At 29.8% G+C, this 27,907-nt stretch overlaps 1 protein-coding gene across 1 annotated transcript; it reads right to left on the bottom strand.

The window, feature by feature from the left end:
- Nucleotides 1-677: 677 nt before the first annotated feature.
- LOC111680674 (ATP-dependent RNA helicase me31b) lies at nucleotides 678-27,907 on the bottom strand. Its single transcript, XM_023442364.2, has 6 exons — nucleotides 27,760-27,907; nucleotides 14,304-14,447; nucleotides 14,051-14,156; nucleotides 1,883-2,261; nucleotides 1,165-1,812; nucleotides 678-1,091 (listed from the first exon to the last, which is right to left on the bottom strand). The coding sequence occupies exons 2-6, from the start codon at nucleotides 14,351-14,353 to the stop codon at nucleotides 892-894; spliced, it is 1,383 nt and encodes a 460-aa protein (XP_023298132.1). The 5' UTR covers nucleotides 14,354-14,447; nucleotides 27,760-27,907; the 3' UTR covers nucleotides 678-891.

The following is a 27,907-nucleotide window of genomic DNA, read 5'->3' as shown; positions in this document are numbered from 1 at the left end:
AATATTTACTAATAAGATATGAGCTTAAAAAATTGAAAATCTGCGAAAGTAAAAAATTTAAATGTAATATATTTTTCCTAAAATTTTTAAGTACGATTTTATGCAACTATGTATGTTTGGAAACAGTTGTGAAAGTGGTTGGAGCTAAAATACTTATTCAAAAATTCTATTAATACATTCTTAGAGTTAGGTACCGAATGACAACTCCTTTAGGTACCAACTGACAAGCCCCAATTATTATTCTTTGGCATAAGGCTTCTTTGTTTTCGTAAAGATTTTAGGAAACTGGAATTTTTCTTTGAACAAATTCTTAATCTAATAAAATAATCTCTAAATTACAAGGATTCGCTAAAAGCGCCATTTTTGTTTCATTTGACGTCAACTTATAACATTTCATAGTTTCAAAGTTAAAAATTCAAAAGAATTTTAAAATTTTTATGAATTTTAGAACATAGCTTTTTTGAATTTCTTTGATAGGGACGTTGTTTTTTATTGTAGGAGTGTAAAATTTAGCAATCAAATAGTCGATTTTGATTTTTTTGTAACTTAGGGCTTTTTGGATTTCATATGTCGATTTGTACATATACAAATACTTGATACCTCTTTTAAGAAATGTATCTGCAGGCCTATCGCTGCAGACTATTTTCTAAAATGTGATAAATAAATAATAAATACAATTCGGAGGTTTAACGAAATTTCGGGCGTTTTGTTTTTATTTCAGGTGACTTGATATATTTTTTTAAATCAAATACAGGTCTATAAAACTGTACAGAATTTGTTTTTATTAAAAAAAATGATATATAATAAAAAGAATCTTACAAAAATGAAAATTCAAAATTCAATAATTTTTCCTTTTAGAATTTTATGTATAATTTTTCTGATAATAGCATATTATTTGCTAACATTTCCTTCCTCGGTACATGAATTATTAAGATCATTATTACTAGATTCTCCGGAATTAAGAGCTATATTGGCCACATACAAAGCTGGGTCAATCACCTTAGGTATAGGCTTGATTTCAGTTCCAAGTTCTTTTTCAATTCGATGTAAATCAAACCTATCCTCGTATGTTATTAAATTGATTGCAATACCTGTAAAATAATGCAATTATTTACAATTAGTTGAAAGCTTGGGGTGTTTGTGCATGTTGCTGTGTATACATACCTAAATGACCAAATCGACCGGAACGACCAATACGATGCAAATAGGTTTCGGCCATCCGTGGAAAGTCGAAATTGATGACAACATTGACTGCCTGAACATCTATACCACGAGTAAACAAATCAGAGCAGACAAGATTTCGACACAAGCCCTGTCGGAAATCATGAAATACGCGATTTCTATGGGCTTGAGCCATTTTTGCATGAATATAATAACAGCAGTAGCCCAGCTCGGTAATTTTCTTTGCTAGCAGTTCTACGCGTTGCGTTGAATTACAAAAGATGATGGATTGATTTATCTGCAGTTTAGAAAACAGGGTGTTTAAGCAATGTACTTTTTGTCGTTCTTGAACAAATGCATAGTATTGCGTGACACCCTTCAATGTTAGTTCCTCCATTAAATTTATTTCGTACGGTTCACGCAAATGTTTCTCCATAAAGTTTTTAACAGTCAATGGAAAAGTTGCAGAAAATAGAAGAATCTGAGGATCCTTGGGTAATTTTAAAATAACATGATCCAGCATGCCTTGAAAATCAAGTGATAAGAGTTTATCGGCTTCATCTAATACAAGTATCTTGCAATGAGACATATCCGCAACCTTTTTATCCATCAAGTCAAGAATACGTCCAGGAGTCGCAATAATAAGTTGAACTAATATGTAAAAAAGGCAAGTATTAACTACAAAAGATACTCCTCTTCCATCTCCGAGATTTGTACGTACCTTTTTGATATATACGCAGTATATCATCCTTTAGAATCGTACCACCAGTTGTAACCATTACTCGAATATCAAGATGTTTTGCCAGTTCGATACAAATTTGCGATGTTTGCAAAGCAAGTTCTCTTGTCGGAACCATTATTAAGGCTTGTATATAATCCTTAGATGGATCGATCTGCTCCAAGACGGGTATACAATATGCTCCTGTCTTTCCGGTTCCATTTTTGGCTCTCGCCAAAACATCTTTTCCACTTAATGCTATTGGAATTGCTGCTTCCTGAATGGGAGATGGTCGTTCCCATCCCTTTTCAAAGATTCCCATTAAGAGTTCACGCTTTAAACAGAATTCTTCAAACTCATTTCCACGAGTGTCAGTGACATCCTGCAATAAAAATCACATATCAAAGGCTAATATAAATACATACACATGAAAAATATTAACGTGGGTTATTTATGAACAAAATCGTTGTAGTAGGTACGAAATCAAAAAAATCTAACATAAAACTGCAAAAATAGTCTCGACATCATGGGGATTCATATTTCTTAATTTAACCTGTTTGAAAAAATTTTTATATGTCAAATAATAGGATGGATATGATAGTATTTTAATCCCCTTATAAGCGTTCAAGTAATTCCCAATGATCAGGGTGATATTACTCATCAAATTAACTAAAAAGACCTTATATGAGAAATAGGGTAATAATTGACTGTTTTTTATAAAATTTGCATTTATAAAAAATATGTGTGTCGAATTTCATCCCTTTTCTGTATTCTCTATTTTTAAGGGCACTTTTTATAGGGAATGGGGTCAATTATAGACTGATCCATATAAAGTTTGATAGAGAGATTTTGGCTTAATTGAAACTTATGTGTGTCGAATTTCATCACTATACTCCTATTTTTAAGCCAGTAATGAGCGTTAAAGTATTTTTCTGAAAGGGGCCTTATATTGGGGGTAGGGCCAATTATGGACCCATCCTCACAAAATTTGGTAGGGAGATTTTGGATCATATGAAACTTATATCGAATTTCATAGCTATACTCGTACTTTTGAAATAGATATGCCCATTAAAGCTGTTTTTCGGGGGTCCACTTGTATGGGGGCTATCCGAAAACGTGGACCGATATTGACCATTTTCAATACCAAACAACAGAAGATCGTCTTAGAATTTAATAAGGACCCAGAATATATATACTTTTGTGGGTCTATGACCAATATTTCGATTTGTTACAAACGGAATTACAAAATTAATATATCTTTTTTGATTGCGTGTATAAAAAGTGGTGTTTGCATATTGGTTTAAAATATTGAGAAATGTGTTAATAAAAAATTAAAGAAAAAAGGAATCATATAAATTCATATTTATTGAAAATAATTAGGTTTAAAAAAAGATAAAGAAATAGCAAGTCAAAATAATAGCACCACTTGTGTTCAAATGTTAAATAAAATTAAATAATGCTTTAAAAAGTTCATAATTTGAGTAGTTTTGTCTCAAATTAACTTTGAGGATTATTATTAGCTTATGGTTGCGTTGCCCTAGGTCCATGGCTAGCCAACCCCTTTCATTAAATTCTGACAACTTCCTGGAGGAATGGACAACCATGCCTGATCTACAGTACACCAAAAATTATAATTATTGTTTGGTTTTATTTCAGATATCTTTCTCTTTACATCGGCATACAAATTTTCGTTTGACATTTCGTCGGAAATTTTTGGCAGGCCTCTCAATTACAGCGGCTTTATTGTCCAGAATCCAACTTTATTGTCAGAAATCGGTGGAATATCATCAGATATATTCGGCAATATAATTTGCATACGGATTTTAATATATTCAATGCTTCTACGATAGAAGTTATATGTGTAATGGGTGCTATATCATAGAACGGAAAGCGTCAAATCGGATTTTAAGCCATTCGCCAGGGGCTAAGGCATTTGAGTAAGGAGATTTTGATGAGCAATCAAAGATTTGGATCCTATTACCCGATAACTGCTCTTAGATCAACCTTTCCAAAAGTTTTGGTTCATTATCATGCTGAAGATCGCAATAAAGTAAGTTGTTCTGTTCGGTGTACTCAATCATATGATACATTTTGTTAACGAAAAAGTCCCATAAAGAAAAACAATTCAACTTTGTTTGTGTTTCAATATCAAGACTAACTCTTCTCTTCAAAAAACACGGCCACAGCCTTAAATTTTTGCTCTCCATTAATTTTTGGGCCTTCACTAAAAGGGTATGTTATAATCAGGGCAAGGATTTTCATGCACTAAAAAATTAAAAATATGCGTTTATAATATGCACTATAAAAAGGGAAAATATGCATTAAAAATTTGAAAAATAAGCACCAAAAATATTTCTTTGTGGCAGTACATATTAAAAGATATTCACATCTTATGTTTTTGACAAGAAATATACAGGTTTTTAAGGACTGCTTTATGTACTATAATACCACTTTAACGGAACAACAACTTAGAGAATAACAAATATAAAGACTAAGAAACAACTTTAAATAGTATATATTTAATTTCTGAAAGTAGAAAGCTGATAGCAATTCTAATAAAATTTGGTGAATGTATATGTCCGACCGAACGTTCGGGTACGGGTTCGGCAAAAAGTGAGGTTCGGCCAATGTTAGGTGTTCGGCGAAATTTTGACCGAACTCCAAACGCCGAACTTTTCATAAAATGTTTATTTATCATATTTTACATCATCAACAAGTTTTAAAAATGCTAAAAATTTGTTTACAGAAGTAACATACATCCTGGCTGTACAATAAATTTCCAATATACATAGGTACAAAACGCCTTTTTAACTATTGGTTTTTCCGGCTGATTTGAAAAACTGTTAAAGCTACCTACACACTATGAGAGAAGTCGTTAGATTTTTGTTTCATACTACCAAAACAAAATAAAATTAAAATTGGTATGATTATCAAAAAAATCAAATAAAAAATATATTTTGTTTTTACACTATTAGATTTGAAATAAAATAAAAATTCAATTTTAAAAAATTCAAAGAAAAAAACATACATTTTCATTTTATTTCTTTTTATTTGAAATTTGTTACTGTTTTTATATTTTTCTTTGTTTAAATAAAACTAAAATAAAACAAAAAAATTCAATCGTTTTGAAAATTTTCAAAAAATCCTACGATTTTCAATTTTCCATCCATATTTTCAGTAAGTTTTATAACATTTTATATTTACACTGTTATATTTTTAATTTTATGTAAAAATTTTGACATGTCGTTTTACTGAATATTGTAGTGTGTAGCCAGCTTAACCAGAAAGTGTTTTAAATCACTAAGAAAAGAGAAACATTTAATTTGAATTATCTAGTTTCGATTATAAATCATCGATCTAGACATTTCTGTTAGTCTCTTAATAGAACGATAGGACCTAAATTATTGTTGCAGTTTGATTGGTATTCAAAATGGACAAAATCGGTTTACATTTGGACGTGCCTAACGTTTGTAACGGACTAACGTTCATAACAGGCTTAAAAATACTTGTATTTTTATGAAATTATACTTAAATTTTTTTTATGAACTAAAATTTCATATATAAATCGGCAAATTGAAATTTTCGAATTGTATTAAGTATTGTAAATATTATATAAATTTTTTATTTTTTTGGAAACTCTATAACTTTAGTAATTCGATAAAATTCATTTTGATTTCGATACATATTTAAAACGAAATTTTGATCACCTTTTTGATCATGTATAACAATATTATGATAAATACAAAAATAGCATGATGAAATATTTTGACGGTATTTAATCATAATATGATATTTAAAAATTGTTACAATAACGATAATATGTTTAGACTACAATCATAATTTTAACCACAACCATGTTTTTTCTCTGCGTGCTCTTACAAAGAATTATATGATTGTCAATAAATCGTTTAAAAACCAAAAATAAAAGTATTAAGATATATGCATTTCACAAAAATGGTTTGTTATTAGAAATTTATCACTCTGGAATTCGGAAATAGTTGATAATTGACACAATTGCTCTTCAAAATATCTTCCGGATGTTCATATTTTGGTTTTAAATGTTATAAATTTATTACTTTTTAATCATAAATGTGTTTTTCATTGAAGAAAAAAGTTCGTGTTCACCGAACTTTTAAAAGCGAACAAAGTTCGGGTTCGGCCGAACTTTCAAATTTTCCGAAGTTCGGGTTCGGTGTTCCGTACCGAACGAACTTTTTAGTTCGGTCGGACTCTATATATTTGTATAAATTATGTTTTTAAGTGAATTATGAACGTGAGAATGATGTAAGAACAAAATTTCATCAAGTTATCATTTTATTTGGACAGACTCAGAAATTGATACTGAACCGAAAATATAAGGACCACATTTTTTTATATGTATTTAAAAATTCTAAATATGTTAATACCAAATTTGTTTTAAAATTTGAAATACAGAAAAACCAAAACAATTTGTTTTAGAAAAATTAAAAAATATGCAAATTATGCAATAAAAATGTTAGAAATATGCAAAATATATGCAATTTAAAGCAAAATATGTAATTTATGCATTTATAACAAAATATGCACAAACAAATCTTTGATTCGAAAAGAAAACTAGTTTAGTTATTTTAAGTTAATGACTAATTGTTATTAGAAATTTATCACTCTGGAATTCGGAAATAGTTGATAATTGACACAATTGCTCTTCAAAATATCTTCCGGATGTTCATATTTTGGTTTTAAATGTTATAAATTTATTACTTTTTAATCATAAATGTGTTTTTCATTGAAGAAAAAAGTTCGTGTTCACCGAACTTTTAAAAGCGAACAAAGTTCGGGTTCGGCCGAACTTTCAAATTTTCCGAAGTTCGGGTTCGGTGTTCCGTACCGAACGAACTTTTTAGTTCGGTCGGACTCTATATATTTGTATAAATTATGTTTTTAAGTGAATTATGAACGTGAGAATGATGTAAGAAAAAAATTTCATCAAGTTATCATTTTATTTGGACAGACTCAGAAATTGATACTGAACCGAAAATATAAGGACCACATTTTTTTTATATGTATTTAAAAATTCTAAATATGTTAATACCAAATTTGTTTTAAAATTTGAAATACAGAAAAACCAAAACAATTTGTTTTAGAAAAATTAAAAAATGTGCAAATTATGCAATAAAAATGTTAGAAATATGCAAAATATATGCAATTTAAAGCAAAATATGTAATTTATGCATTTATAACAAAATATGCACAAACAAATCTTTGATTCGAAAAGAAAACTAGTTTAGTTATTTTAAGTTACTGACTAAAAACATGCTAAAAAAACATGATTTCACAAAAAAAATTGTTTTGTTACGATTTTTTATACCCTTTACTTTCGTGAGAAGGGTATATATAAGTTTGTCATTCCGTTTGTAATTTCTATAATATAATTTTCCGACCCTATAAAGTATATATATTCTGGATCCTTATAGATAGCGGAGTCGATTAAGCCACGTCCGTTGAAATCAGTTTTTAGAGGACCCCAGATATCGGCGAGATCCGAATCTTCAATAATTCTGTTAGACATGCTATCGAGAAGATCGCTATTTAAAATCAGCAAAATCGGTCGGTAAATAACGGAGATATGAGCAAAAATCCGAGACAACCTCTGAAAATTTTCTCAAAAAATGTCATATTTTTTCATGCTTTGTTAAATAAGCAACAACAACACTGTATATTAGAAAACGATGTACACGTGTGTGTAGATGTATGTATATGGTTTTATTCAGTTGTGTGTTTTTGTTTTGTGAATTCTCTTCGTATATTTGGATGTAGGTTGGTTTTATTGCGTTGTTAATTTTGTTTTTGTTTTTCTGTGTTTTTCGTTATGTATGTTTAGTTAGAAGTCTGTTGGTTTTGATGCCTTGCGTATTTTGTTTTTTATTTCGTTTAGCGTTGTTGTTGTTCATTTTGTTTTGCTTTTGGTGTAATAATAATGTAGTAGGGAAAAATGTATAAAACTAATACATATGTTTAAAATATACTATGGTGAAGGGTATATAAGATTCGGCACAGCCGAATATAGCACTCTTACTTGTTTTTGTTATTTTCGTAATATTAAGCAAGTTAAATCAAACTTAATATTAATTTTAGGCAACTAATTTCCTGCAAATTTTTTTATGTTTTTTTTAACATAATTTTTTTGTAATTTACAATAAAATTTTTCTAAATTTACAATAATTATTTTAGAAGAACTAACTAACATAAATTTTATGTCTTTAAGAAAATCGTAAAATGAAATTTTTTTCTAAAATTATATAAAATTATTTTGCATAAAATATATCGTACAATTTCGTATATATTACGAAAGAATTTCGTGGTGCGAAACCTCGAAGCATTTCTTACAATGTACAACATTTTTCGTGTATATTAGACATGGATTATTTTCTGTGTACATATTTTTATTTATTTATTGAACGTTATAACCAAAGAATAATAATGTTACGGCAACCCTAACAAATGTATAGGAGTTCAACCATCTGGCAACTTCATTAGATAAACTTCTTTTTATTCTTTATTATCTTGTTCTTATTATCATTGTACTCATAAATACGTTACTGAACAGTTAGTTTTTCTCAATGTACAATATCATTCGCAAAATATACTTTGAAATAAATATTCTGAATTATTATTAAACATAACAATTGTGGCGACGAGGATTGTGAATAAGAAAAATCCTGACGATTTTTATTATTGAACACACGTACATGAACAGAACAACGTCTGACGAGAAAATCGTAAAATTGCTCGCAGATCACCAAACGTCTATAGACAAACAGAATTATTGTTTCAACTAACTCAACTTTGCGTTGCACAAGGAGCAGGTTCAACAAATGGAAAAAATGACACATGTACATCGAAAGCTACTCTCATGGAATCATTGGCGAATTCAATGACTAATTTCACATATGAGCCGGAAAGTGGCCTAGTTTTCGAATCGTGGTACAATCGATACAGTCATGTTTTCGAACGGGAGGCTGATACACTTGATGATACATGCAGAGTATCATTACTATGGAGGAAGATGTCCAACCAAGTGCATGAACGCTTCAAAAATAACGTTTTTCCCAAGCACCCGAAAGACATAACTTTCACAGAGACAATTGAAAAGTTAACTAAATTTTTTGGCAGAACGGAAACTGAAGTCAGTCAATGTTACAAGTGCCTCCAACTCACGAAATCAGAAGCTGAGAATTTCAAGGAATACGCCAGTCGCGTTAATCTTCAGTGTGAACTATTCAAGTTGAATCAATTCAACGTTGACCAGTTCAAGTGCTTAATTTTTGTACTGGGATTAAAATCCATCAGAGACAACGATATTCGAACGCGTTTACTAAGATACCTCAATGATGGTAAGGATAAGGTAAATTTGGACAATCTTGTCGATGAAACGCAGAAGATTTTGGATTTGAAAACCGACACAACGTTGATTGAACAACAACCACACATTATACAGGCTATATTACAGCCATCCGATCAACACAAAAAGACTCCAAGAACACCATGCTGGTTTTGTGGCGATCTTCACTACGTCAGGGATTGCCCATATTCCAAACACACATGCTCCAAGTGTAAGCAGACAGGTCACAAAGATGGCTATTGCGCTGCCGTCAGTCAACGTAAATCGACAAATCCCAAGGGGAAATCATTTAGACAACGGTCAAACTACAGTGCAAAGACAGTATTTTCTACGAATGCTATCAATTTTAAAGATTTACGTAAGTATATCATCGTCTCCATCCGACATAACGATCATTTCCACACAAACGTGGAATTCTATTGGCCAACCTCCAACTTGTGACACAGAGGACACGGCCAATGACGCAAACTCAAACTCAATTTCACTTTTAGCTGAATTTACATCAGCAGTTTCCATTGGAGACTCGATTAAAACTCTCCGGTGTTATATCTCTGATGTCAATGGACTCAACGTTATGGGCATTGACTGGATTCAAGCATTCAATTTATGGGACACTCCTATAACATCATGGTGCCGTCAGATAAATTTTGAGGACGACATAGCAGCATTGAAAACCTCTTTCAGCAGAGTTTTCGACAACACGTCTACAAAATGCAGATATCATAATACCAGTTGACACATCAAAATGGGCAGCTCCTATAGTCGTAAGTAAGCGTAATGGTAAAATAAGAATATGTGGTGATTACTCTACAGGTCTGAACAACGTTATTGAAACAAATCAATACCCGCTACCCACTCCAGAGGAAATTCTTTTCGAAGTGCATGATTGTAAAGTTTTCAGTCATCTGGATTTATCTGACGCCTATCTACAAGCGGAAATAGATGATTAGAGCAAAGAATTAGTGACTGTTAACACACACAAAGGTCTATTTCGTTTCAACCGTTTAACACCCGGAATAAAATCAGCACCTGGTGCCTTTCAACGCATCTATGTACAGGTATAGAAGGTGCCAAAGCGTACATTGATGACATCATGTTAGCCAGCAAAGACTTGTCCGAGCATAAAGTAAATCTTCAAAAATTACTACAGCGTATTGACGAGTTTGGTTTTCGACTCAAATGTGAAAAATGTCAATTTTTTAAAAATCAGATTAAATATCTTGGCCAAATAATAGACGCTGTTGGCGTTCGTCCAGATCCGGAAAAAATTAAGGCAATCCAGGACCTTAAAGTACCTGAAAACATATCGGAGGTAAGATCGCTGTTAGGATCCATTAATCATTATGGTAAATATGTGCCTAATATGAAGAAGTTAAGAAAACCATTGGACGATCTTCTTAAAAAGGACTCCATTTTTAAGTGGACATCAGAATGCCAAAATGCCCTTGACGAATTTAAGAACATTCTCACTTCGGATTTGCTTCTCACGCATTATAATCCAACTTTACCCATACATGTAGCAGCCGACGCCTCCAGTCACGGCATCGGCGCAATTATTTATCACACATTTCCCGACGGAAGTTTCAAGGCCATACATCACGCGTCACGATCATTAACTGCCCCAGAGAAAAATTATAGCCAGATAGAAAAGGAGGGCCTGGCCCTAATTTTTGCAGTGAAGAAATTTCACCGTATGCTTTTGGGACGTAAATTCACTTTACATACCGACCATAAGCCTCTGCTGACGATTTTTGGATCCAAAAAGGGCATTCCGGTCTACACAGCAAATCGTCTGCAAAGATGGGCGCTAACGTTGTTGGCTTATGATTTTGACATCAAATACACAAACACTCAGGACTTTGGCCATGCGGACGTCCTATCAAGGCTCATAAGCTCCCATGAAAAGCCATCAGATGATTACATTACAGCTTCAATAAATCTGGAAAAGGATTTCGAAAACGATCTTAATAAGTCTTTGTCAGCGCTTCCTGTTACCCATAACATGATTGTGAAAAGTAGCGAAATGGACAAAACACTTCAGAGAATACTGCATTACATGGATACTGGCTGGCCCCACAAATCAAATGATTTGGAACCTGAAATTGTACCATATTTTAACAGAAAGGACTCTCTGTCCTTTGTTGATGGATGTTTGCTTCTAAACACTCGTGTAGTCGTACCAGGATTATATCGTAAACGCATTTTGAGACAATTTCATCGAGGTCATTTCGCAATTGAAAGGTGCAAATCATTGGCCCGGAGCTACTTATACTGGCCAAACATCGATAAAGACATCGAAGAGTTCGTAAAAAAATGTGACAAGTGCCAACTTGCAGCGAAAAACCCGGTGAAGGCAGATCTACACTCCTGGCCGACAACTGTACGGAATCTTGAAAGGGTTCACATGGATTATGCAGGTCCCGTAAATGGTAATTATTACCTAATAATCATTGACGCATATTCTAAGTACCCGGCAATATACGAAACGAAGACCATTTACAACGTTCGCTACCCTCAAATTTTTGAACGAGTACTGCAGCCAATTTGGAAACCCCGAACAGCTCATTTCCGACAACGGCACACAATTTTGTTCCGAAAACTTTGAAAATTGGTGCAAAGGTCGCGGCATTCAACACACCAGAACAGTTCGATTCCACCCAAGCTCAAACGGCCAAGCAGAGCGATTTGTGGATACATTAAATCGAGCTTTAAGAAAATGTGAGGGAGAAGGCACGATGACGGAGATACTTAATACGTTCCTTGAAGTATTCCGTTCTACACCTAATGTAAATTCACCAAATGGAGCATCTCCAGCAGAAGCTTTTATTGGCAGAAAGATGAGAACCATTATGGACGTATTGAAGAAGCCGCAACCTACATCAAATGAAAGAAGCGAACAAATGGAGCTACAATACAATCGTAAACATGACACAAGACCAAGACACTTTGAAAATGGTGATGCTGTTTTCGTCAAGGAATTTAGGAACAACAAAAGCTTTTGGGTTCCTGGTGAAATCGTTGAGAGGATAGGAAATGTTATCTATAATACAACTATTCAAATTGGAGACCACCGTTATAAACTCATCAGAGCACACGTCAACCAACTACGACCAAGATCATCGAATGATGTTGACTCAGAGATAACATCTAATAGAAAGTTACCTCTCGACGTTCTTATGGAAGAATTTAATATACATAATTCATCAGCGGAGGAAGCCTTTTCTACACCTCCAACTACTCCTCCTCCAAACAGTGTTCCTAGACGTATCACCGCTCGAAGACAACCAGTGGAGACGCAGTCAAGAAGCCCGTCTTCAACTTAAGAAGGGAGATGTTACGGCAACCCTAACAAATGTATAGGAGTTCAACCATCTGGCAACTTCATTAGATAAACTTCTTTTTATTCTTTATTATCTTGTTCTTATTATCATTGTACTCATAAATACGTTACTGAACAGTTAGTTTTTCTCAATGTACAATATCATTCGCAAAATATACTTTGAAATAAATATTCTGAATTATTATTAAACATAACAAATAAGATATTCTACTATAACATTGTTTTACAACAATAACATTTTCCTGTCTTCACAGACGAGTTCTATGTATATTCAATACAATTGGGACAGCCCAATTCTCTGGTAATGCTTCAAAACTTTATCGCGAAAATACGGGGATAATAGGTGTTGCTGGAAATTTTTTCACAAACACATAATATTTATTTATTCTTTTTACACAGTTTTGTTGCATTTAACAATCCGAAATATTCTTATTTTTCACAAACTAAAAAAATATTTTTTTAATTTTGTTGACAATTATTTTTTTTATGTTGCAATTAAAACTGAAGAAACAAAATTGTAAATTTTGGTATTGAAACTGAAAAATTTATTTAAAATAATTTTATTTTTTATTTTTAAATATATTTAAAGTCCGAAAAATATATTAATTTAATGTTTACTGATCAGATATGGGTAAAATATATTGAAAAAATACGCGACAGTAGAAATTTAAATGTAATTTAATTTTTATAAAAATGTTATGTACGATTTTATGCAACTATGTGCGTTTGAAAAGTGTGGTGAAAGTGGTTGGAGCTCCAATACATATACAAAAATTATACCAATACATTCTTAGAGTTAGGTACCGATTGACAATTCCTTTAGGTACCAACAGACAAGCCCCAATTTCTTATTATTCTTTGGTTATAACCACATAGTAGTATGTAGGCGAAACTGATTGTCAAGGACCTAAGTCCCCTGTCAAAGACCTTACTGGTAAGAATGTATTAGTAGAAGCACAAAAATAAACACAGTTTTTCATAAGGTACTAAATAAAAATGTTTTTTTTGACGTTAATTTTTGTGTGTTGTTAATGGAATTTTATAACCTAGTGAATGAAAATATTAGTTTATTATTTTTTTGAAAATATTATAAACACGACATTTTGTTATTTTTATCTGGACTAATGCAAAATGAAATAAATACTCTTTTAATTTTTAATTCCAAAAAGGTAAAATTCTTTTTTCAGTTTTAATTAAAATGAAATGTTGCAAAAAATAATAAACATTAAGCTTAAGTGATAAGAAAAACTAATACGTGCTAATATCCTCGCAATTTTGCGAAGAAAATTTGAAGTTTTGTGAGTGCGTTTAGTTCTCACAAGTTTGTTTTATTCTCGCAGAGGTCGTCTGTGTGAAGAGAATAAAAATGTTTGTTTTGCCTATATGTACTACTATATGTTTATAACCGAACCTACATATACCCACAAACAATTTTAGTTATTGTACTTACACTTGTTTTAAAACGATTGTCTTTTGGTGGTATTTTAAGTTTAGATTTCCAACCCATGTCATCTCCAATGTTTGTAACAAGCTGGTGTTGGTGTTCTTTGTTTATACTGCAAATTTTTAAATTTCAAGATTATATTAGTTTAATATTAAACAGCATTCCAGAATGCCTTTTTTATTGAAATCATTGGATGTATACAATGCACAAAATACTTAATGATTAATAATATATATTTGTTTATATTATATATACATACCTCTTTATTATCATATTTCCATGTGCAGAATTAATCTTTTCTGTCATCATTTTTACGACTGCAATAAATTAAATACGTCAACTTTTAAAACAAAACCATTAAACAATAAGCCAGAATTTGTATATAGGATAACTTTTCTCAATTCTGAAAATAAATAAAAGTAATCAATATTTATTAGGGGATGTAAATTTTAAAAGTAATTGTAATTAAAATTTTACAAATTACAATAACTTACATTGTTTGAAGAATTACCAATTACATACAATTAATTACACTGAAAATAATACATGCTCAACTTTACGAAAAAAAAGTTCGTAACTTCTATTTTCGTAATATTTACAAAAATTTCGTGTATAATACGAAATATTATTTAATAAACCCCTTTTCTATTTTTACGAAAGTACGAAAACCTTTCGTAATATTTTTTCTTAAATTTTATCGAAATTAAACATAATGATATTAATTATATGATGATTAAATAAAACTACAACATTTTTATAATATTTAAGAAAAAGTATAATATTATTCTCGAATTATTTTCATAAAAAAAATTTAAAATTCGTGTGGAGAATAATTTTGAACTAAAATTAGAAAATTTATTTTAAAATGAACAAAAAGGTACAGTGAAATAGCTCCCAAATGAAATAACTTCCAACGAGTAAAATGAAATAAACCCCAATTTCATCAAAAATTAACTTTTAAAATGAAATAACTCCCAAAGTTTAAAATGAAATAATTCCCAGTAATTGGAAGTTTGGGAGTTTTACAAATGTAAGTCCCAAAAAATGCGAAATAGCTCCCAATGAAACAAATCCCAAAAAATATAAAATTATTCCCAAGTCGAAGAATCTATTTGTGTAAAATAACTTCCAATGAAATAATTCCCAACAGAAGTGAAATAACTCCCAACTCCTTACGAAAGTGTGGTGGACAGCCGGCCTTCGGCCGGGCGCAAGGGTTTTCAACTCTGGGGTATTTCACACACCGGCTTCGCTAAATTAAGCCTTTTCATGATAAATGGACTATTTGTATTCCATGGAACTTATGTCACTATGCTCATGGGCATTATTAAAATTGTCATATGGAATTGTGATACATTTGAAAGTATCGTAGTGTTCATAATCATAATGATATAAAATACATGGTGTACAAAGAAAGGTTAAATTTAGCGAAGCCAGTATTCGAAATACCCCAGAGTTTTAAACCCTTGCGCCCGGCCGAAGGCCGGCTGTCCACGACACTTGTTTAAGGATCCAAAATGCATTATCCACCAAAGTTTGGAAAATTATTACCACAAAATGAAATAACTCCTAACAAGAATGAAATAACTTCCAATTTCAACAAAATTTACAGAAATGAAATAACTTCCAATACATATGAAATATCTCCTAATTTCTTCAAAAAAATGAAATAATTCCCAACAAAAATTTTATTGGGAGTTATTTCATTTCAGTAACATTAAAATATGAAATAAGTTCCAACAAATTGGGAGTTATTTCATATGAAATAATTCCCAATTTGTATGGACAGTTGATTGGGTGTTATTTCATTTTACCCGTTGGGAGTTATTTCATTTGGGAGTTATTTCACTGTACCGAACAAAAATATTTGAATAAATTAATATTACGTAAATTTTAACATATTTATTCTAAATTCCTTTTTTTTCTTTTTATGTAAATTAATTTTTTGAAGAATATTTTGCATTATACTAAAATATTTCGTACAATTTCGTATATATTACGAAAGAATTTCGTGGTGCGAAACAACGAACGATTCGTACAATGTACGACATTTTTCGTATATATTAGGAATGGATTTTTTTTCAGTGTAGTTATACATAAATATATGGGCTCGGTTACTAAATGAAGAATTAACAAAAATAGTATATATGTACTTCATTTATTATTAGTTATGCCTATTTCTTGCAAATCGAACTATTTCTTTCTTAGAACTTCATCTTCTTCAAAAAATACATAGCAAAAACTTTAATTTAATTTATTATACAATAGCATTTTAACTTAAAAAAGTCATTGTTTAAGTCATGACATGTATATTTTTTACAAATAGAGAGTTAGGTAAGTACTTACTACTTATTTGGTCTAAAAATTATGGTCTAGAAATGTTTTTCAGACAAGGTAGAATTGGTCGAATACTATTATAAAAAGATCCAATGTGTGGTTTAAGACGAAGATTCATTAAAAAAAATAAATTATAATTTACAGATTTCAAAACGACAGTGACGGTAAAAGCCAACTTTTAAGTTTTAATCGAGATATTAGACTTAGAAAGTGATACGTGTATTGAAGTGGCCTGTCTAGTCACCAGATTCTATAATACCAAAATTACTATTGTTTTGTCAGTAACATTAAACCAAAAATGTTAACCTTGTTTCTTTTTACAAAATTTAATTAATTATTTTCACAGATTTTTATAGATATATCACCCCTATTATGTATTTCTATTACGTTTTCGCATTCAGTTACGCAACGATCAAAAAAGTTATTCTAACAAAAAACTGAATCGTAAGAAAAAGAAGAAGCAATTCCATTTCGTTTCAATGCTTTACGAATTGTGTATTTTACGTTAACTACGTTTTTGTAAGTTGTTGTTTATGTGGCGGAGAGTCGAATCGAAATGCAGAATACCAAAGTTGCCAAACGGAGGAAATTTCGATTCGAATTGAAATGCAGAATAGGGGCCTATGTAAAAAATGATACATGAAAATAAAATACATTTTTAATAACCTTTTAGGTTCTATGTCCGATTGTGAAATTTTAGAAAAAATATAGCCAGTTTTAGACTTTATGTAATGTTTTTTTTTTTTTCAAAAAATTGTATAAAACTTTAAAAATCGTTTAAAAGATTTCAGCAAAAAAAATTTTGTTTTGGTGCAAAGTGAATTTAAGTTTCATGATTTCTTTAATAACAGTGCTAAAACAACTCATTCTAAATGTTTTCCTAAATTCGGAAATTCGGTTAAAAATTTTCTTCAAAACATACAAAACCAATAGCTTGAACCAATGAAACATCGTTTTCGAATCGAATTTGCATTGGTTCGACAACATCTTTTTCATCTAACTTTTTGCTGGAATTAAAATCTATAGTACGTTATGGTTTCAATTTAAAATTTGTATATAAAAAAGTAATTAAATGTGTAAATAACGGAGTATTATTCAAAAAAATCAAAAGTTTATGTTATAATTTAAAATATTTGTAATGGTATACCCACAATTGGGACGAACGACGAATTTTGTATAACACGACGAACTAGTCGACAACAATTTGTTGCGTAAATTCATCAAATGGAACACAATCAAATTATTCGTACTGCGAATTCGTTTCAAAATTTGTTTGTTCGAAATTGGAAAACGTAAGAAAAAGGAACAACAATTATAAAAATAATTGGAACATTATTTTGAAAAGAAATAATGTTAGAATTTTCGAACTTAATTGTATTGTTTTGTCATTACTCACAACTGCCAAATTTCAGAAAATTCGGGCTACCGAATTGTCTTACAACAATTTGCCCCAATTAATTCGTCGTTCGTCTGCGTAAGAAATAGAAATAAATCTATCGCACAGTTCGTTACGTATGACGAATTTCGTCATATACACTGTTTGTACGTATTTTCAGAGATATGAGTCGCCTTCCAAAATCCACTTTAATTTTATGAGATTTGATATACCCCATTAAAAATAACGAAATATAGTAACATATTACTTTTTTAATTTTACCTAATAATAATATTATTCTTCATTTTACAAAAGACTTTATGAATTTTGTAAAATGAATTGAATTTTACTTCAAATAAAAATTCGATTTAAAGAACACCAAATTCTTGGTTTTGAAACCAAATCGATTTACACAGACATGATATTCAAAAATAACAATTTTAACGAAGACGAAATTTTAAATTTTAAATTTATTTGCTAAATATATTCCATTTAATTTCAAATGAATGAAATCAAAACTGAGCAATCAATAAAATTTAAAAAGAAAAGCTCTTGGATTCGCACCTCATCAAAGAAAACATGGCGTTGGAGTATATTTTGTTTTCAAATACTCCGAGACTCATTTAATATTCAAGTGCCAATAAATAATTCTTGAAATTTTTAACTCACCAGCACCCAATGACAAACTTTTTGATTATTTTTATTTTAAAAATATATGAAGAAATCAATATTTATTTAGAACTCATCCTTCACCTTTTCAATAATAATAACTTTCAGTAGATTTGTAACAAAATCAATTCATATTTCGATTAATTTAAATGGATTGGAAACGAATTGCTATTCATTTACTAAATTCATTTGTGTTCGAAATGAATTGGTATTTAATTATCAAATTCATATGAATTGACTCAAATTTCATTCAATAAATTTTTTTATATAAAAATACTTAATTCCAATTTTCTAATTCAATCTACAGATAATTTACGAATTAATTCAAAAATTAATTATTTATTTACAGCTCTGCTCTACAACAACATCGAAGAGCACTTCGGATCGCAACCGGATGCGACAAGATGAAAAATGTGGATCATCCTCATGAGAGGACCAGGTTACTGTCAGTCAGACAACATAATGTGTTATTCACTAGACAATTCCTGTTGGCATGTTACCCCAACCATCAGATTCTGATGAAGGATCCCCCCTCCAGGCACATCCGGATGGAATTTGGACGCTTTCGCAGCAACATTTAAGACGTCATGCCATCGTACATTGATAGACTGTCATTTGCTAGCACCCGGGAAATGTTGCATCAAACGGCTACAGATGCAACATATCGCTAATGAACACCCTACTGCGATCTCGGATTGTGAGAGACCATTATCCAGGTGCAATTTCCTCAACTGCTACCGGGTACGAATCGTTTCAGGCACTTTAAATCGTTGCCATGCCGGTCATCAAAGTTCTCAGGACAAGTTTTGCGCACATAGACTTATGTTTTATTTTCTTGAAAACTCAGTTCTTTACTTAACTTTATCACAACCTTAACGAGAAAAGAACTTGAAAATGCAAGATCATAAAATTAAACATCGTGTTAAAAATTCATCAAAAAAGTCATTCTATCTTCAAACCCATGCAATTGAAACCTCTCTGAAATATTAAATATTCTCAATGTTCGGGAATATTTTATTGATATGGTAAGCCTACTATCACTGATAAGGATTTATGGACTATGAATATGACAACTTTTGAATAAACAATCACACCGTCCGACACTCAAAATTAGACACGAACCAGATGATATACGACTGAAACTATAAATTTAATGTAAAAAAGAGTTGTAAAATAGTTTCTGTTATTTTTAGTTTATTTTGTCAAGATCAAGAGATGTATAAAAAACTCTTTTTTCGATAGAAATCGAATTTCTATTTTTGTCGGACGGTGTTATTTATAACAATTAAATATCTAAATATGTATGGTCCTCCACGAAATTAAATAATTTCCACAAGGTGTCCTCGAAGTAAACACATGACAATGAAACATAAAAAACATCATTCGTATATTAAAAATAGTTCTATTGCATTAACAAGCTCCATGGCAATTCAATTACTATTAAATATTACGTCTAGAACTATCCAAAGATGAACTGAAGAAGTTAAGTCATATTAAAATAAAAACGCCTATTATTTTGCTCAAAATTCAGAAGGCTAGGACGAATAGACACTTAAAACATGGAGGGGGTATATTGTGGCGGATAATTTTATAAATATAAAGTTAATAAGTGGAATAGAGGTTTTATGTATAAAAATGTGTTGCAATTGGAAATGTGTACTATGCAGCAGATATAATGACACTTAATTGAGATCAACAGGGAAAACTATTAGTTACAGCTTATAATTTACGAAATTAAAGCACAAAGAAATTAAAGCACAAAGTTACACCTGTTACAAAAAGTAAAATGTGAATTGGTTTTCATAATAAAACATTTAAATTGAATTATAACAGATATACATACTTAAGCCATTTATTTTGAATAGAATTGTGGACATTAAAGTCAAATTTTGAAGTGAGCTTTTTATATGAGGCCCTATAATTATAATATTCATCAGGGTGATAAGGTTAGTATGGAACTTGGTTTAGCCGAGATACGAGTATATTAAACATAATTATGGACATAAAAGCCCTTTTTGGCGGGTTCAATTTTATGGGGGATATGTTAAACAATGGACCGATGTTGGCCATTTTCAATAGGCTTCGTCTCTGGAACCATAAATGATCATGTGCCAAATTTCAATGAATTATCTCAAAAATGGCGTCCTATAGTTTATAGTTAGTTAGCCCCCATACAACTGAATGCCCTATTCGGGGATTCAAATGTATAGAAGCTAAGTGAACTAATGAAATAATCTTAAAAAAACATGTACCAAATTTAATTGAAGATTTGTAGAAAGTCTGAAATGCAAAATCTTGATAAACAATATTTGTATATCAAAATATTGTAATGTATTAATACTATTTTTTTTTTTTTTTTTTTTTTGGAGGAGGGTCTATTAAATGTTCCTTTTTTTTTTTTTTATTTGCATAAATCAGAAATAAAATAAGATAGTAATTTGCAAATTTATGAAAATTATGGCTTAAACGAGAAAATAAAAACATTTTTTTGAAGCAAATCCCGGGATTTATTTGAAAAATCCCGGGTTTCGAGATATCCTAATCCCGAAAAATCCACACATTAAATGAAAGCTTGCAATCATGTAATTTTTTATCAGTACACAAATCGGTGGATTAGTGATATAACGGCCTTTTTATTAAAAAAAAACTCTATATGAAAAATACTTATTATATTCGTTGAAGATGTATTTCTCTTTCAAACAATATACACCGATCGTCAAAAATAATTTTATTTTATTATTAAAATGCACAACATATATGAGATTTATAGATAAAATTGGTAGAAATAAAATTCTTAATTATTAATTAATAATGTAAGAGCAAATTTTCAAGCCAAGAGTGAGTATACATGCATATTAAATTTTTATAACAATGGCAAATGATACCGTTTTTTTTTCAAGGAATATAATTTTTTAGCTTTTTTAAACATTTTTATCACTTTCAATAATATTTAATAATAAATTGCACCGACTTCTCCGAAAATATCGATAATTTTCCCCTATTCATAATTACACTTTTTTACAGTTTCATTGCATCTAATGTACAAAGTCTAACCACTAGACCCTATAAAACACGGAATTAAATCATCTACCAATACGCCTGGAGAATTAGTGATAACTGCATCGTTGTTTTTCTTGACATGATAATGAAGTCAAGAGATAATTTCATAAAAATTGTACTTTATTACCCATGAATTTTATTGTAAGCACCAGTTGCAAATATACTATGACTCTAGGATCTCTTCACTGTTTTGGAAACAAATAAATCTCATTCCAATTGAGAATATTAGAGATTATTTGGGCAACCATATCAGAATATTGCACAAAACAAGCAAAGCACTAAAAAGACTAATTTTACAAAAATATTATAAAAACTACAATTTTTATTAAAAAAAATAGGCTCGAAAATTTTGGACTTTTGCACTTTAAATCAGTAAAATTAATTTTTTTGTTTTGTTTTACATTATTAATTATTATTTAAGGATTTTACTATTACAAACTATAGCTTTTATGTTCTGCATTATAATAAAATAAGTCATGGATATATATACAGTGGGCGACAAAAGCATGAAACTATTTCTAAATTATCACAAACGAGTTTTGAAGTCAAAACCCAAAACTTTATTAAAAAATTATTTTTTTTAGAATTTATACTTATTTACACAAATTAATAACATCTTATGAATATAATTAATTAAATTTTGAAAAAAAAAGGTTAAAGTATTTGGATTTTTGTTACTGACAAAACAATGGAAACTATGGTTTTATCTTAACAAAAATGGTTAGAACTTGTCAGTAACTCAGAATATAGTTGGGTATCTTTTACTTTGTATTGCTGCTTGGATATGCAATGAAACAATAATTAAGTCAAAAATTCATCCTTCCTACGAGGCTTCGAACTACTGTTTCCCATAGATTTTCTATAGGCTTGTGATATAGTAAATAGGCAGGCCACTCAATTGCAACTGAAAAGTTGGTTTTAGGGCCATATTTTTAAACTTCCAAACTACGGACCTAGTTTTCACAGCGTAGGAATAGTTTTTTTAGTGGATCTCTACTTTATGCCACACATAGTATATTCTTATAATTGTATTCGACTAATGCCTATACCATAATTTTTTCACCTATAAACTTAATATTCTTCGGGTCCAGTATCTTTGCCCTTTGGTCGCCTTACTAAACTAAATTTGGACACGTCCACAAATGGACATTATTTCATATTAATTCAACCAGTTTATTTTATCATTGGCAAAGAGCAGATTTTTTCTAAAACAAAAAGGTTTTCTCCAGGACGACTACAACCAGTCTCATTTTCGATATGACAAGCTATAGGAGCACTAATTTCGAACTTTATATTAATAACTACTCTAGAGGCTTATTTTTTCTATTGTCATCAAATTATCCTGTAAATGTTCAGTTTTCACTGTATCGTTCTCAAGACATTTTTAAATATTTTTGAAACTGTTGATTGATTTATTTATTAAATATTAATCACAGATCAGATTTGGTAAAGATTAAAAAAGAATTTTAAATTAAATCTGAACTTTAGCCATTTTAATCAAAAATTAATTTTGCAAAAAAAAAATATACATACAGTATTGTTCGAAACCTAAGCAACTTTTTTTGGCATTGTATACAAAGTGCTATAATTTTTATTTTAATTGATTTATTCAAAATTATATAATTGATAATAATAATATTATGTGTCTACATTATTCTAACAACAACAAAAGTTTAATTCCATTTCGCTGTGAGTTACAAGAAAATAATAACTGAATTAACTCCATAAATAGCTGTTGAAACTTAAGCAACTTTTTGATCTTCTTATGAAAATCTTTGGTCCTTTTGAGTTCCAAACACCCTTATGGAATATATTAGTTAATAGTGTAGTTCGTAATTAATCCCAAGCTGATTTTAAGACATTCGAAAGCTGCAATGTTTTCTAAAACTGCGAGTTTCGACACAGCGCTTCAAAATGCCGAACAGCATCTCTAAGGGACTTGAGTCGGGAGATTTTGATGGACAATCAAATAATTTGGGTCGCATTACTCGATAACTACTCTTAGATCAACTTTGCCAAAGGTTTTGGTTCATTATCGTGCTGAAAATCGCAATAAAGTAAGTTGTTCTGTTCAATATACTTAATCCTATGGTTCATTTTGTTGGCCAAAAATGTTCAAGAAAGTAAAAATATCCAATTTTATTTGCTTTTCAACATCAGGACTCTCATTCGACTCACCAAGAATCTTGAACACAACCTTAATTGATTGACCTCCATGTTTTTTAAGCCTTTAATGTATGATCATGTAACCGCATATGAATCCCTCAGTGACATGGCACAGAGTTTACTTAAATAAATTCGATTTTTTTTACAAATTTTGTACAATTTCGGGTAGAACATTGAAATAGATTACTCAAAACTAATAAAAAACAGTTTTATTTATAAACGGGTCCACATTTTCCTCCCTTAATTCAGACAGAGTATGTGAGGCTCAAAGGCTGAAGAAAATATTATAACATATCATTTTAGTGAAGGCCCAATAATGAATGGAGAGCAAAAATTTAAGAGTGTGGCCATGATTTTTGAAGAGAAGGGTTAGTCCTGATGTTGAAACACAAACAGAGTTGGATTGTTTTTCTTCTTGCGACGTTTTTCGCCAACAAAATGAATTATATGATTGAGAACAACGAACAGAACAACTTACTTTATTGCGATTTTCAGCATGTTAATGAACCAAACCCTTTGGAAGAGTTGATCTAAGAGTAGTTATCGAATAATGCGACCCAAATTATTTGATTGTCCATCAAAATCTCCCGACTCAAGTCCCTTAGAGATGCTGTTCGGCATTCTGAAACGCTGGGTCGAAACTCGCAATTTTAGAAAACATTGCAGCTTGCGAATGGCTAAAAATCCGCTTGGGATTAATTACGAACTACACTAGTAACTAATCTATTCCATAAAGGTGTTTGGAACTCAAAAGGACCAACGATTTTCATAAGAACATCAAAAAGTTGCTTAAGTTTCGAACAGCTATTTATGGAGTTAATTCAGTTATTATTTTCTTGTAACTCACAGCGAAATGAAATTAAACTTTTGTTGTTGTTATTATAATGTAGACACATAATGTTATTATTATCAGTTATATAATTTTGAATAAATCTATTAAAATAGAAAATATAGCACTTTGTATACAATGCCTAAAAAAGTTGCTTAGGTTTCGAACAATACTGTATATACAAAATTATCAAAATGAAGAATACCTTGTTAATAATATTCTGAATTTTTTTTTAGCACGATAATGAACCAAAACCTTTGGCAAAGTTGATCTAAGAGTAGTTATCGAGTAATGCGACCCAAATTATTTGATTGTCCATCAAAATCTCCCGACTCAAGTCCCTTAGAGATGCTGTTCGGCATTCTGAAACACTGGGTCGAAACTCGCAATTTTAGAAAACATTGCAGCTTGCGAATGGCTTAAAATCCGCTTGGGATTAATTACGAACTACACTAGTAACTAATCTATTCCATAAAGGTGTTTGGAACTCAAAAGGACCAACGATTTTCATAAGAACATCAAAATGTTGCTTGAGTTTCGAACAGCTATTTATGGAGTTAATTCAGTTATTATTTTCTTGTAACTTACAGCGAAATGGAATTAAACTTTTGTTGTTGTTAGAATAATGTAGACACATAATATTATTATTATCAATTATATAATTTTGAATAAATCAATTAAAATAAAAATTATAGCACTTTGTATACAATGCCAAAAAAAAGTTGCTTAGGTTTCGAACAATACTGTATATACAAAATTATCAAAATGAAGAATACCTTGTTAATAATGTTCTGAATTTTTTGTTAACTTTGATAAAAAAATGTATCTATATAAATAAAAATTAATAATAATTATTATTGATATATCAATATTAATTTTAGAATTTCAACCATTCTGAAATATTTGAAAAAGCTTTCATTGTTTTGTCGACCACTGTTTATATACAGTGAGTGACAAAACAATGAAAACTTTTTCTAAATTTCCACAAACGGACTCAAAAACCAAAACTTTAATAGAAAATATATTTTTTTTAAGAATTGAATTCATCATTTCATGAATATAATTAATTTAATTAAAAAAATAAAAGAAGATTAAAGTATTTGGTTTTTTGTTATTGACAAAACAAAGGAAACTTTGGTATTATCTTAACAAAATTTGTCAGAACTTGTCAGAAACTCAGAATATAGTTCTGTAACTTTTACTTTGTATTACTGCATGATATTGGAGATGAATTGAAACAATAACTGGATAATAAAATTAATTTGAAAAATTTAGCTATTCCCTTATATTCGCATCCTAAAAACGCCCTTCCAATTAGACCTGAAAGGATAATTATTAAGTCCATATCTTGGAGCTACAATTTTCCATAGATTTTCTCTGGTGAAAGTCTAGCCACTCGATTGCAAATCTAAAGTTGGCTTTTAGGGCCATAATCGTTTTTAAATACTTTGTTTTTTAATAGATTTACGTTACGTTACACCATACATAGTATCTTTTTATAATTGAATTCTACCAATACCTTGGCCTAAAAACTAGTTCTATACCATAATTTTGCCACCGATAAACATAATATTCTTCTTTCCCCTTTGGCCGCCTTACAAATGTCCTAAAACTAAATGTCCCAACTAAATTTGGACACGTCCATAAAAAGTATTTTTTTTTTTCATATTAATTGGACCTGTTTATGTTATCTTCGGCAATGAGTAGACGAATACGATTCTTTCCAAAACTAAGACGTTTTCCTGCAGGCCGACTACAACCAAGGACAGTCTAATTTTACATGTACATAATCAATAATAGGAGTACCTATTTCGAACTTTTTATTAATAACTATCCTAGATAAGTAATTTTTGGAACTTTTCGAATTCTATTGTCATTAAATTATCCTGTATTAGAGCAGTTTTATGAGGTCTTCAACCCATATGTTGAGCTTTCACTGAATCTTTCTTGTCAAATTATTTAATATTTTTGATAGTGTTGATTTATTCATTAAATATTAATCACAGATCAACAAATATTTCCTGAAAAATTAAAATAAGTATTAAAATCGATTCTTATTTTGCTTTCTAAATCGGAAATCTAGCCATTTTATTAATGAAATAAAAAATTAATTTTGCAAAAAAATAAAGAAAAAACAAATTGCAAAATTATCAATATTAAGAATATCTTGAAATAACAGTAAACAACGATCCTTTTTACACAGTTATTTTGCATATTTTTTTAGTAAGATTCTTCTTTTCAGTAGAAGTTCAAAAGTTTCCAATGTTTTGTCAGAAGCATAAAAATAAATAAATGTTATTTGGTTTTCCTTTTTCTAAATTTAATTATGATTTTGTTTTTTTTTTTTTTTTGTTAATTTTTATTTTTTATTTTTTTTTTTTTTTTGTTAATTAAATACATGTATATTAATAAAAATGAATAATAATTATTAATAATATATGAACAATATGTTAAGAATTTCAACCTTTTCTAAAATATTTGGAAAAGTTTCCATTATGTATTTTTGTATTTTTTTTTAAGTAATTCATTTTACGTTAACAACAATTATCCTTCCTTGTAAATCTCCAAATCATACCATCCTACATGTTAAACCCTGTTATAACAATTCAAAAGAAATTAAACCTACACTATCTTTAATTTTATAATTTTTTACTTAAAATAATTAAATTTAAAATATAAATGTAAACGAACTAATATTTAAAGTAAATATTTTTTCAGCTTTTTACCTTATTAGCGCTGAGAATAAAATAGGACAATGTAACCAACATACACTTCTCATCTTGTATATTGTATTTATCAATGCTGCATTTTACTGTTTAAAAACATATTATATTTAATATAACTATAAAATTAAAACAATCTTATTTGTGGGGAAAGATATGATTTAAAAAAGATTACGGAAGTCTTGAGTAAATAAAATAATTATGTACTGCATTAAAGAATAACTATTGTAAATTAGAATTACTTTTTATATTTTTGTTAAAAATTTCTTATTTTGGAAATGTAACAAATATTTTTATTTACTTGTAAATGTGAATTTTGTTATAATTCATTATATTTTTTTTCTTTTTCACTATAATATTGAATTTTCAGTATTTTAGTTACTTTCACTGTGTCGGCATAATTTAGAAAAACAACACCATAAACATTCACAATTTGCATTCGTACAATTAGACTCTTTCTTACATTCATAAGTTTTACAAATTTAAAAAAAATTGCTAATGTTATATTTAGAATCACTAAAAATATATTTAAAATTGTTTGGAAGTCAATACATACCTAATATTTTTAGATTTTGTTTACTATGCTGTTTTATTATAAAAAGACAATATAAAAAATCCACGAATCCGATGTGTTCTCTTCTAAATGACTTAAATAAAAATCAGTTGTGCCAACAATGACTTTTTTGCATACAACTTACTGCCAG

This window comes from Lucilia cuprina, chromosome 2 (genome assembly GCF_022045245.1).
Source record: "Lucilia cuprina isolate Lc7/37 chromosome 2, ASM2204524v1, whole genome shotgun sequence".
In the NCBI taxonomy this organism is placed as follows: Eukaryota; Metazoa; Arthropoda; class Insecta; order Diptera; family Calliphoridae; genus Lucilia; species Lucilia cuprina.
This window is presented reverse-complemented; position numbering and strand designations above follow the sequence as displayed.